Source organism: Dendrobates tinctorius, unplaced genomic scaffold, assembly GCF_039654945.1.
Source record: "Dendrobates tinctorius isolate UK_male_01 unplaced genomic scaffold, ASM3965494v1 ptg000120l, whole genome shotgun sequence".
Classification (NCBI taxonomy): Eukaryota; Metazoa; Chordata; class Amphibia; order Anura; family Dendrobatidae; genus Dendrobates; species Dendrobates tinctorius.
In genome coordinates, this window is record NW_027361788.1 from 35090780 (window position 1) to 35103591 (window position 12812).

The following is a 12812-nucleotide window of genomic DNA, read 5'->3' on the forward strand; positions in this document are numbered from 1 at the left end:
TTTTTGCTTTTAAAAAGCAGTTTGCACAGCAGTGTGAAAACAGCAATGCAGCTATCAGGGAGCCTTATAAGGCAGCCTAATAACCAACAGAGCTGATGCACCAAAATATAGCCTCCCCTTGCACTGTACACCAGCAGAAGCAGTTTTTTGTATCTTCTTCCCTGCCAACGCTCTCCCTACAGAATGAGCAGCTCTCCCTATTCTGAGATCAGCAGAAGATGGCGGTCGGCGTGCACGCCCTTTTATAGCCCCTGTGACGCCCCACAAAGCAAGCCAATCACTTGCATGCCCTTCTCAAAGATGGTGGTGACCGCTGCCTATGTCATTGCGTTGCCCACAGTGTGCATCCTCCATCATTGGCTGAAAAAGGGCGCTGGAAGCATCTTTTGAAACGCGACTTTGGCGCCATGGTCACCGACCTCATGGCCGACCTCACGCTATGGTCGGGATTCGTTTCATGAAACCTGACTTTTGCGAAAGTTGGCGACTTTTGAAATTGACTTACCCGTTTCGCTCAACTCTAGTGAGGGCAGCTCTGGGGCATAATACAGGCTGTAACTCAGGATCAGTACAGGATCAGTAATGTAATGTACAGTATATACACAGTGACTGCACCAGCAGAATAGTGAGTACAGCTCTGGAGTATAATACAGGATGTAACTCAGGATCAGTACAGGATAAGTAATATAATGTATGTACACAGTGACTGCACCAGCAGAATAGTGAGTGCAGCTATGGGGTATAATACAGAATGTTACTCAGGATCAGTATAATGTATGTACACAGTGACTGCACCAGCAGAATAGTGAGTGCAGCTATGGGGTATAATACAGAATGTTACTCAGGATCAGTATAATGTATGTACACAGTGACTGCACCAGCAGAATAGTGAGTGCAGCTATGGGGTATAATACAGAATGTTACTCAGGATCAGTATAATGTATGTACACAGTGACTGCACCAGCAGAATAGTGAGTGCAGCTATGGGGTATAATACAGAATGTTACTCAGGATCAGTAATGTAATGTATGTACACAGTGACTGCACCAGCAGAATAGTGAGTGCAGCTCTGGAATATAATACAGGATGTAACTCAGGATCAGTAATGTAATGTATGCACACAGTGAATGCACCAGCAGAATAGTGAGTGCAGCACTGGAGTATAATACAGGATGTATCTCAGGATCAGTGATGTAATGTATGTACACAGTGACCGCACCAGCAGAATAGTGAGTGCAGCTCTGGAATATAATACAGGATGTAACTCAGGATCAGTAATGTAATGTATGCACAAAGTGAATGCACCAGCAGAATAGTGAGTGCAGCTCCGGGGTATAATACAGGATGTATCTCAGGATCAGTACAGGATCAGTAATGTAATGTATGTACACAGTGACTGCACCAGCAGAATAGTGAGTGACGCTCTGGAGTATAATACAGGATGTAACTCAGGATCAGTAATGTAATGTATGTACACAGTGACACCACCAGCAGAATAGTGAGTGCAGCTCTGGAGTATAATACATGATGTATCTCAGGATCAGTACAGGATCAGTAATGTAATGTATGTACACAGTGACTGCACCAGCAGAATAGTGAGTGCAGCTCTGGAATATAATACAGGATGTAACTCAGGATCAGTAATGTAATGTATGCACACAGTGAATGCACCAGCAGAATAGTGAGTGCAGCACTGGAGTATAATACAGGATGTATCTCAGGATCAGTGATGTAATGTATGTACACAGTGACCGCACCAGCAGAATAGTGAGTGCAGCTCTGGAATATAATACAGGATGTAACTCAGGATCAGTAATGTAATGTATGCACAAAGTGAATGCACCAGCAGAATAGTGAGTGCAGCTCCGGGGTATAATACAGGATGTATCTCAGGATCAGTACAGGATCAGTAATGTAATGTATGTACACAGTGACTGCACCAGCAGAATAGTGAGTGACGCTCTGGAGTATAATACAGGATGTAACTCAGGATCAGTAATGTAATGTATGTACACAGTGACACCACCAGCAGAATAGTGAGTGCAGCTCTGGAGTATAATACATGATGTATCTCAGGATCAGTACAGGATCAGTAATGTAATGTATGTACACAGTGACTGCACCAGCAGAATAGTGAGTGCAGCTCTGGAGTATAATACAGGATGGAACTCAGGATCAGTACAGGATCAGTAATGTAATGTATGTACACAGTGACTGCACCAGCAAAATAGTGAGTGCAGCTCTGGAGTATAATACAGGATGCTACTCAGGATCAGTAATGTAATGTATGTACACGGTGAGTGTCTGCATCAGCAGAATAGTGAGTGCAGCTCTGGAGCATAACGCAGGATGTAATTCTGGATCAAGTAATGTTATGTAAGTACAAATTTAGTCAGATTTTCATAACAGTTATGTCTTTAATTAAAATTCTTTTTAAAGATGACCATTTAAAGTCTATAACACTTGGATTTGGTCAATATTCTCATTCCCCACCAACATCTACAGTACAGATTGTCCTGATGACCAGTTGCCTAGCTGTTGCGCCATGCCCAGCCCCCTACACACACATAGCCCTCACTCCCACAGAATTCCCTGCCTCCTGCTCTGCGATTGATCAATAACCAAAGGAGTATTTTAACTTTGGTGCGGATCCGAAGACTGAAAAATCAACCACCAGCAATCTTCTGACGAGTATGGTCCAACCCCGTCTCCTATTGCTGGTACTGCTTGTGCCTTTGCTGGGGCTGTCTGTGCCATGGAGGACATCAGAGGTACTTGTTTTAGTAGCTTTCTGCTACACATGTTTACATTCAGCTTTTGGAATATGACCCTTGCCTTCAGATCACGTTGTGCTACAAACATTAGAGGTTAGAACATGTACTAAGCTAGAAAAAAGGATCCCTTTCTTCGAAATCTTAAAAAGTTTTATTAAAAAATTGGAAATTAAGTTTTAATGTTTTAAAAATACATTCAAAATTATTTACATATTATTTTATTGGTTTTGTAAGATAAAAAAAAGTCCAAATGTAAAAACTTTGTTGGTCAAGAGCAGCTAAAAAGAGTATCACTTGCTGTGGAGGTGCCTGTCAATTGAGTATAATGAAAAATGTGCAATTCTTCATTTACCCTGTGGGGGTGCTGCAGAAAAATTGAACACTTGCTGCCAAGTGCTATCACACATTACAACTGATTTACTGATATTTGTATCAGCACACACAGAAGGCTGTCAATTATTGAATTATTGCTCTTACGTATAGGGGGAAGGTGGGAAAAGGAAGCAAGAGCTTTCCCTTCAAAAATACATTGGACTCAAAACTATTAGTGATGAGTGAACATGTTCAGGTAAGGTGTTATCCAAGCATGCTCAGGTGTTATCCGAGTATCATGGGCGTGCGCGAATAATATGTTTGAGTCCCTGTGGCCGCATGTTTTGTGACTGTTAGGCCGGGATCACACTGCCGCCGGCGCTCGGATCGGAGCGTGCAGCCGCACAGCAATACATGGAGCAGCACGCTCCGCTCCCGAGTGCTGGCGGCAGTGCCGGGTATTAACATGTGAGATTTAGCCGTGTTCCTCGAATGTGTGATCCTGTCCTTAGACAGCCGCAACACATGCAAAGATTCCCTATCAATAGGCAATCCCTGCATGTGTTGCTGCTGTCGAACAGTCATGAGTCATGCAGACGCAGGGACTCAAACATTATTTGAGCACACTGAAGAAACTTCACACCAGAGCATGCTCTGATAACACCTTATCCAAGCATGTACGCTCATCACAAATAACTATCATAGCTCTAAATATTTTTTAGCTATTTTTGGTAATAGGAGTCTGGATTACGCTGACCTTATATATCTAATTTAAATCCTACCTGCCCTTTCGAGGACTGTTCAGAATAATCATATGTGGCGTTAGGAATGCAATTAGGAATAACTATTTCTGGTTATTATATAATTCCTGTCATGCATTTTGTACCACTTTCCCCCCGTATAGGCCTCTAATTTTCAATTGTAACATAGTAACATAGTAACATAGTTATTAAGGTTGAAGGGAGACTTTAAGACCATCTAGTTCAACCCATATCCTATCCTAACTTGCCCTAACATGTTGATCCAGAGGAAGGCAAAAACCCCATGTGGCAAACAGTAAGCTTCACATTGGGGAAAAAAATTCCTTCCCGACTCCACATACGGCAATCAGACTAGCTCCCTGGATCAACGCAATATTAAGGAAACTAGTGTATATACCCTGTAATACTATACTTTTCAAGAAAGGCATCCAGTCCCTTATTAAATTTTAGTAGTGAATCACTCATTACAACATCATATGGCAGAGAGTTCCATAGTCTCACTGCTCTTACAGTAAAGAATCCGCGTCTGTGATTATGCTTAAACCTTCTTTCCTCCAGACGTAGAGGATGCCCCCTTGTCCCCGTCACAGGTCTAAGAGTAAAAAGATCATTAGAAAGGTCTTGGTATTGTCCCCGCATATATTTATACATTGTAATAAGATCACCCCTAAGCCTTCGATTCTCCAAACTAAATAACCCCAAGTGTAATAACCTGTCTTGGTATTGCAGAGCCCCTAGTTCCCTAATAACCTTGGTCGCTCTTCTCTGCACCCGCTCCAGTTCAGCTATGTCTTTCTTATACACCGGAGACCAGAACTGTACACAGTATTCTAAGTGTAATCGCACTAGTGACTTATATAGAGGTAAAATTATGTTCTCCTCATGAGCATCTATGCCTCTTTTAATGCATCCCATTATTTTATTTGCCTTTGCAGCAGCTGCCTGACACTGGCCGCTAAATGTGAGTTTGTCGTCCACCCATACACCCAGGTCTTTTTCAGTGACAGTTTTGCCCAGTGTTTTACAATTAAGCACATAATTATACATCTTGTTCGTTCTACCCAAGTGCATGACCTTACATTTATCCCCATTAAAGCTCATTTGCCATTTATCAGCCAAGCTTCTAGTTTACATAAATCCTCCTGTAATATAAAATTGTCCTCCTCAGTACTGATTACCCTGCAGAGTTTAGTGTCATCTGCAAATATTGAAATCCTACTCTCTATGCCCCCTACAAGGTCATTAATAAATATGTTAAAAAGAAGCGGGCCCAAAACTGACCCCTGTGGTACCCCACTGCTAACTGTGACCCAGTCCGAGTGTGCTCCATTAATAACCACCCTTTGTTTCCTATCCCCGAGCCAGCTCTTAACCCACCTACACATATTTTCCCCTATCCCCATTGTTCTCATTTTATGTATCAACCTTTTATGTGGCACCGTATCAAAAGCTTTTGAAAAGTCCATGTACACCACTGCATTCCCTTGGTCCAGTCCGGAACTTACCTCTTCATAAAAGCTTATCAGATTAGTCTGACAGGAACGGTCCCTTGTAAACCCATGTTGATATTGGGTCATGAGGTTATTCTTCTCCAGATACTCCAGTAGAGTATCTCTTTGAAAACCTTCCAGGATTTTACCCACAGTTGAGGTTAAACTTACTGGCCTATAATTTCCAAGTTCAGTTTTTCTCCCCTTTTTGAATATTGGCACCACATTTGCTATACACCAGTCCTGTGGTACAGACCCTGTTATTATGGAATCTTTAAAGATTAAAAATAATGGTCTATCTATGACTGTGCTTAATTCCTGCAGTACTCGGGGGTGTATCCCATCCGGGCCCGGGGATTTGTCAATTTTAGTGATTTGTAGACGCCGCCGTACTTCCTGCTGGGTTAAGCAGGTGACATTTAATTGAGAATTTTTATCCCTGATCATGTTATCCGTCATGGGATTTTCTTGTGTAAATACTGTTGAAAAAAGTCATTTAGCATATTGGTTTTTTCCTCATCCTCATCCACCATTTCACCCAGACTATTTTTAAGGGGGCCAACACTATCATTTTTTAGTTTCTTACTATTTATGTAGTTAAAGAATATTTTGGGATTATTTTTACTTTCTCTGGCAATGAGTCTCTCTGTCTCAATCTTTGCTGTCTTGATTTGCTTTTTACAGAATTTATTTAGTCTTCTGTATTTAGTTAATGCCTCATCACTACCTACTTGCTTTAATTCTCTAAATGCTTTATTTTTGTCACTTATTGCGCCCCTTACAGCTCTATTTAGCCATAGTGGTTTCCTCCTATTTCTAGCTTGTTTATTCCCATACGGTATATATTGTGCACAGGTCCTATTCAGGATGCTAATAAACGTCTCCCATTTTCTTTGTGTATTTTTATGTATCAGGATATCGTCCCAGTTAATTGCACCAAGATCATCTCTCATCCGTTGGAAATTTGCTTTCCTGAAGTTTAGTGTCCTTGTAACCCCTCTACTACACATCTTATTAAAGGATACATGAAAACTTATTAATTTGTGATCAGTATTACCCAAGTGACCCCCAACCCTTACATTTGATATGCGGTCTGGCCTGTTGGTTAATATTAGGTCTAGCAGTGCCCCCCCTCTTGTTGGGTCCTGAACCAGTTGTGAAAGGTAATTGTCTCTCATAGTAGTCAAAAACCCATTACCTTTGCTGGAACTGCAGGTTTCGGTTCCCCAATGTATTTCAGGGTAGTTGAAGTCCCCCATAATAATGACTTCTTCTTGAGTCGCAGCTTCATCTATTTGCTTTATGAGGATATTCTCTGTTGCTTCCATTATTTTTGGAGACATATAACAAACCCCTATCAGTAATTTATTATTTTTCCCCCCTCCCCTTATCTCCACCCACAGGGACTCTACATTTTCATTAGATTCATATATATTATCACGAAGGATGGGTTTTAAGGATGATTTTACATATAAACACACGCCTCCCCCTCGCTTATTTGTACGGTCATTTCTGAACAGACTATAGCCCTGTAAATTAACCGCCCAGTCATGGCTCTCGTCCAGCCATGTCTCAGATATCCCCACCATGTCATAATTATGCTCCAACAACATTAACTCCAATTCCTCCATTTTGTTGGCGAGGCTTCTGGCATTACTATACATGCACTTTATGTATCTCTCTGTACCTCTATTCTTTCTTAAATTATTAACTGTTCCACCCCCACCCCCAATGTCATTATTTGTGCCCAGGTCTCTATCTGCACTGTCTTCCCCTCCTATAAAAGGAATACCCTCCCCCCCCAGTACCTAGTTAAACACTCCTCCAACCTTCTAGCCATTTTCTCCCCCAGCACAGCTGCACCCTCCCCATTGAGGTGCAGCCCGTCCCTAGCGTAGAACCTGTAGCCAACTGAGAAGTCGGCCCAGTTCTGCAGGAACCCAAACCCCTCCTTCCTACACCAATTCCTGAGCCACTTATTAACCTCCCTAATCTCCCGTTGCCTCTCTGGCGTGGCACGTGGTACAGGAAGTATTTCCGAAAATACCACCTTGGAGGTCCTTGCTTTAAGCTTACAGCCTAATTAACTGAAATCATCTTTAAGGACCTTCCACCTACCTCTACCTTTGTCATTTGTGCCAATGTGCACCATGACCGCTGGATCCTCACCAGCCCCTCCCAGTAATCTGTCAACCCGATCAGCGATGTGTCGGACTCGAGCGCCAGGTAGGCAGCACACCGTCCGACGATCCCTGTCTTTGTGACAGATTGCCCTATCTGTTCCCCTAATAATTGAGTCTCCCACTACCAGAACCTGTCTGGCCTGCCCTGCTCTCCTATTTCCCCCCTTACTGGAGCAAACACTCCTCCGGCTTTCAGAGGACATGCCTTGCTGCAGCAGTGCTACTCCTGCACCGACACTCCCCTCATCTGCCAACTTAGCAAACTTATTGGGGTGTGCCAGATCAGGACTAGCCTCCCTGGTGCTCTTCCCTCTACCCCGCCTTCTAACTGTCACCCAGCTAGCTGCTTCATTGTCCTGCAGCTCCAACCTAGCATCCCCCCCTCATCTATCCCATTGAGCGTCTGCTCAGTGAGCAGAAGACTCCTTTCCATATTGTCTATGGATCTCAGTGTTGCCAGCTGCACATTTAGATCCAGTATCTGGGCTTCCAAATGCACAATGTGCTCACATCTTGCACAGCAGTATGCACCCTCGACCGGCTGTTCAAGGATTTCATACATGCGGCAAGACGTGCACTGGATGGCATTGGCAATAGTGGAGCACATCCTAATGGGGATTGCACCAGACAATAAGATAAGCAAAAATAAATAAAAAGTATTAATATAATATAACAGCAATTCAGTAATACCTCCCTTGGAAACTCCCTGAATCCAAAGTCACTGAATCTCAAGTCACACACTTACCACAGTTCGCACTTACACTCAGGTCACACTCAGCTCTTTCACACTCGCTCAGGCAGAAGATTTAAAAGATTTTTTTTTTCTCTTTTACCAGTACACCACCCTGCTACTCAACGCACTTCCAAAATTGTCTCTGAGCTAGTGTGTGGAGACTGCTATGATATCTCCAATAAAGAGCACACACAGACTTGAGACATCCCTGATCCCCTGTCTCTATATAACACATATTCAGAAGCAGCAGCCTGCAGAGCAATATACAGCAATAATCAGCATTGTAATTGTGAATCCATCTCTGGAGTGGGATAGCACACTTACAAGAAAGCAGCAGGAAGTCTATGTTTGCCTGTGCCTCTCTTTCACTCCTCTATCACCCTCCTTTATTAATAGACTTCTATGGGCAGATGTAATCTGATTCCTCGGTGTAAAGGAGGAAATGGAAAGGTAAAGAGGTGGCTCATAAGTGGAGAAAGACGCATATTTATCTGTTAACCCCTTCACCACCTTGGACGTATGCATACGTCCAGTTCGCTAGGCACTTACTGCCCTTGGACGTATGGATACATCATGGCGATTTTGTGCACACAGAGGCTGTGTGCACGTATGCACCGCCAGGTGTCTGCTGATTCTGACACCCGACACTCAATTAAAAGAACAGTGCCTGCACTGCTCCAGGTCCTTTAACCCCCTAAATGCTGAGATTGATATCGATGGGAACATTTAGCAGGCATGCAGAGGAAGGGCGCCCCACTGCCCTCCAATTGGCGTCCCCCCGCAATGTCATCGCGAGGGGTAGCAATGATGACCTGATGTCGTCATGACGAACAGTTTATAAAGCATAGTAAAGCTCCTGCATAACTATGCTTTACAAGCGATCAGACTGAAAAAAGTCTCATAGTGGGACAAAGTAAAAAAAAGTAAAAAAAAATTGTAAAGATATATATATTTTTAAAAACTCACAAAACAATAATAATAATAATAATTTATATATATATATATACCGTATATATATATATATATATATATATGCTACCCATAAATATTTTATTGAAAAAAGTGATGGAAAAATAATTATTTTTTCAATAAAATAGTTTTTATTGTGTAAAAGCGCCAAAACATAAAAAACGATATAAATCTGGTATCACTGTAATCGCTCTGACCCGAAGAATAAAGCCATCTAATAACTTTTACCGCACAAGGAACGGTGAATAAAATAAATTAAAAATAATTATTCACCTCCTGTTGATTTGTTCATTCCGTCTCCTAAAGACCACAGTAAGGCTCGGCGCACATTTATCCTGTATGTGTGGCGCCCCTGAGGCTCAGTCGCCACAGAGGTACTGCTCCTCCTCCTGAGGTTTGGTGTCCCACCATCCACGTAAGTTGGAGGCTCCTGACCACGCTCCAACACCTGCATCCCACACAACATAGTAGTTTAGCAAAGCCACATTGCGGCTCCCTGCTTGGAGTGTAGCAGAGCACCTTTGGTGGCTCCCTGCTTGGAACACGAAACGTGCTGGGAGGCGGGTGGAGTAAGAATACATAAAAGAGCAGGAAGGTTTAGGATTTCAGGTTAGTCAGTCAGTCAGAGAGTCACTCAGAGAGGAGTGAGGAAAGAAAATCCCTGAGAGAGGGATGGAGGAAGGAGGTGCTGCAGCAGATCTCAGTGACCTGGGTCTGCTGGCATGGGAAAAGAAAGAAGGAGAAAGACATTGAACGGAAACCTGATCTTCCATAAGAAGGAGAGACTAGTACGGAACGTAGGAGTAAAAGGGAACATAGGACGTGGGTTAGAGGAAGAACCCTGCTTAGAAGTTCTAAGCGCAAGGCCGGGGCCCGGTCCCCGAGGTTGTATGGATACTAATGATCCTACAGCAGACACCGGTGGAGTAGTGAGCTGTAAATGCACTACTCCCATCTAAGACTTGGGGGCACAACAGCAACTTGGATAGTGAGCCGGGACTCAGGAGTAAGGAGTCCCCGAAGCAGGCTACAGCTGTCTGCCGTACAAGTATGGTTCTTGGGAACATCTGTCAGGAGGAACTCCAGTGTAACTCAGTACTAGGAGTACTTCACACCAAAGGCGCTATAAGAGGAGACGCTCAGGAAGGCACATGTTGGCGGAGTGTTGGAAGGGAGCATTCCATCTGACCTGGAGGTTGATTGAGTCCCTGATCCGGAGGACACAGCACGGAGGCAGGCACCTGTGTATACTACAGACTGTGAGTAAAGCTTTGGAACTACAAGCCCTGGTGTCCTCCATTCATTCTTGCACCAACATACCCAGCACCGCTACATCTGGGTACCAGCTTCTACACCGCTTGTGCCTCTCCTCTACCCCTACATCTACACTGCTCTGGGACTACAGCTCCACCTGTGGGGAGCTTTACCATCTTGGCTGCGACACATCACCAGTCCCAGAGGATCTGCATGCAGCGTCGGCTTAACATCTCATTTGCTGAACACCACAGGTGCGTCACAAACTATTCATTTACATTCCATCATTTCCAATCTCCTCTGTTTACATTGGGCGCCCAGGGCCACGTTCCGGGTCACCACTGCTGTGACACCTCCCACCGACGCCGGCCCGGTACCGAGTGCCCCACGGCCCTGGGAGGGCGACCCATATGCTACGCTGAGTGCTTACACCGGGGTTTCATGTAAACCTCTGAAATACGTGATTCAGACAGAACCCCCAGCGGAAGATTTCCTATAATGAGATAGATGGAGATACTGTGGATGCAGTCTAGGCTATGATCCAGCGGTGTCGTCTTTTTTAGATGTGTTTAACCCCTTTCTGCCATTAGACGTACTATCCCGTCCATGTGCCCTGGGACTTAATTCCCAAGGACGGGATAGTACGTCTAATGCGATCAGCGGCGCCCACGTGGTGAGCGCCTCTGATCGCGGCCGGGTGTCAGCTGATTATCACAGCTGACACCAGGCACAATGTGTCAGGGGCGGTCACGGACCGCTCCGACACATTAACCCCTTGTACACCGCGATCAAACACGATCGCGGTGTACCGGGAGTTAAAGGGAAGCTTCGGCAGGGAGGGGGCTCCCTCCGTGCTTCCCTGAGCCCCCCACGGCAGCGCAATGTGCAGCGCTGCTGCGGGGGGCTCTTTCCCTACAGGCCCCCGGATCCAAGATGGCGACAGGGGCCTTCGGGGGCCTGTAGGGAGCTGACTTCCTCACTGCCTGCAAAGCGCAGGCATGAGGAAGTCTGCAGAACTGCCTGTGACAGATTGCTGATCTGTCACAGTGATCTGTGATGTGACAGATCAGCGATCTGTCACAGGACAGTGATGTCCCTCCTGGGACTATGTAATAAAGTAAAAAAAAAAAAAAAAAAAAAAAAAAAAAGTGTAAAAATAATTTTAAAAAAATCGCTAAATAAATTAGTAAAAAAAAAAAAAAATATTCCCCAATAAATTCATTTTTTGAAAATAAAAAAAAAAAAAACAATAGAAGTACACATATTTGGTATCGCCACGTCCGTAGCGACCCGCCCTATAAAACTGTCCCATTAGCTAACCCCTTTAGCGAACCCCTTAAAAAATAAAAAACGAAGCAAAAAATAATGATTTATTATCATACCACCGAACAAAAAGTGCAATAACACGCGATCAAAAAGACGCATATAAATATCCATGGTACCGCTGAAAACGTCATCTTATCCCGCAAAAAACGAGCCACCATACAGCATCATCTGCAAAAAAATAAAAAAGTTATAGCTCGCAGAACAAAGCGATGCAAAAATAATTATTTTTTATATAAAATTGTTTTCATTGCAAAAAACCGACAAAACATAAAAAAACGACCTAAATGAGGTATCACTGTAACAGTACCGACGCGAAGAATAAAAGCGCTTTATCAATTTTACCGCACGCGGAACGGTGTTGACGCACCCCCCCAAAAGAAATTCATGAAACGCTGGTTTTTGTTCATTCTGCGTCCCAAAAATCGGAATAAAAAGCGATCAAAAAATGTCACGTGCCCAAAAATGGTACCGATAAAAACGTCAACTCGTCCCGCAAAGAATAAGACCTCACATGACTCAGTGGGTCAAAATACGTAAAAATTATAGCTCTCAATATGTGGTGATGCAAAAACTATTTTTACAATAAAAAGCGTCTTTTAGCATGCGACAGCCGCCAAACATAAAAACCGCCATAAATAGTAAATCAAACCCCCCGTTATCACCCCCTTAGTTAGGGAAAAATAATAAAATTAAAAAAAAGTATTTATTTCCATTTTCCCATTAGGGTTAGGGTTAGGGTAGGGCTAGGGTTCGGGTTAGGGCTAGGGTTAGGGCTAGGGTTAGGGTTAGGGTTAGGGCTAGGGCTAGGGTTAGGGCTAGGGTTAGGGTTAGGGTTAGGGCTAGGGTTAGGGCTCAGATTAGGGTTAGGGGTGTGTTGGGGTTAGGGTTGGAGTTATAATTGGGGGGTTTCCACTGTTTGGGCACATCAGGTGCTCTCCAAATGCAACATGGTGTCTGATCTCAATTCCAGCCAATTCTGCGTTGAAAAAGTCAAATGGTGCTCCTTCCCT

The 12812-nt window shown here is 43.8% G+C and overlaps 1 protein-coding gene across 1 annotated transcript in view; it reads left to right on the top strand.

The window, feature by feature from the left end:
- The first annotated feature begins 2605 nt into the window (after positions 1-2605).
- Positions 2606-12812, top strand: part of ADAMTS13 (ADAM metallopeptidase with thrombospondin type 1 motif 13) — a 59595-nt gene continuing 49388 nt past the window's right edge. Inside the window, exon 1 of the mRNA XM_073541149.1 lies at positions 2606-2771. Coding sequence (XP_073397250.1) covers positions 2694-2771 — 78 coding nt within the window. The 5' untranslated portion in view covers positions 2606-2693. The remainder of the gene's footprint in view (positions 2772-12812) is intronic.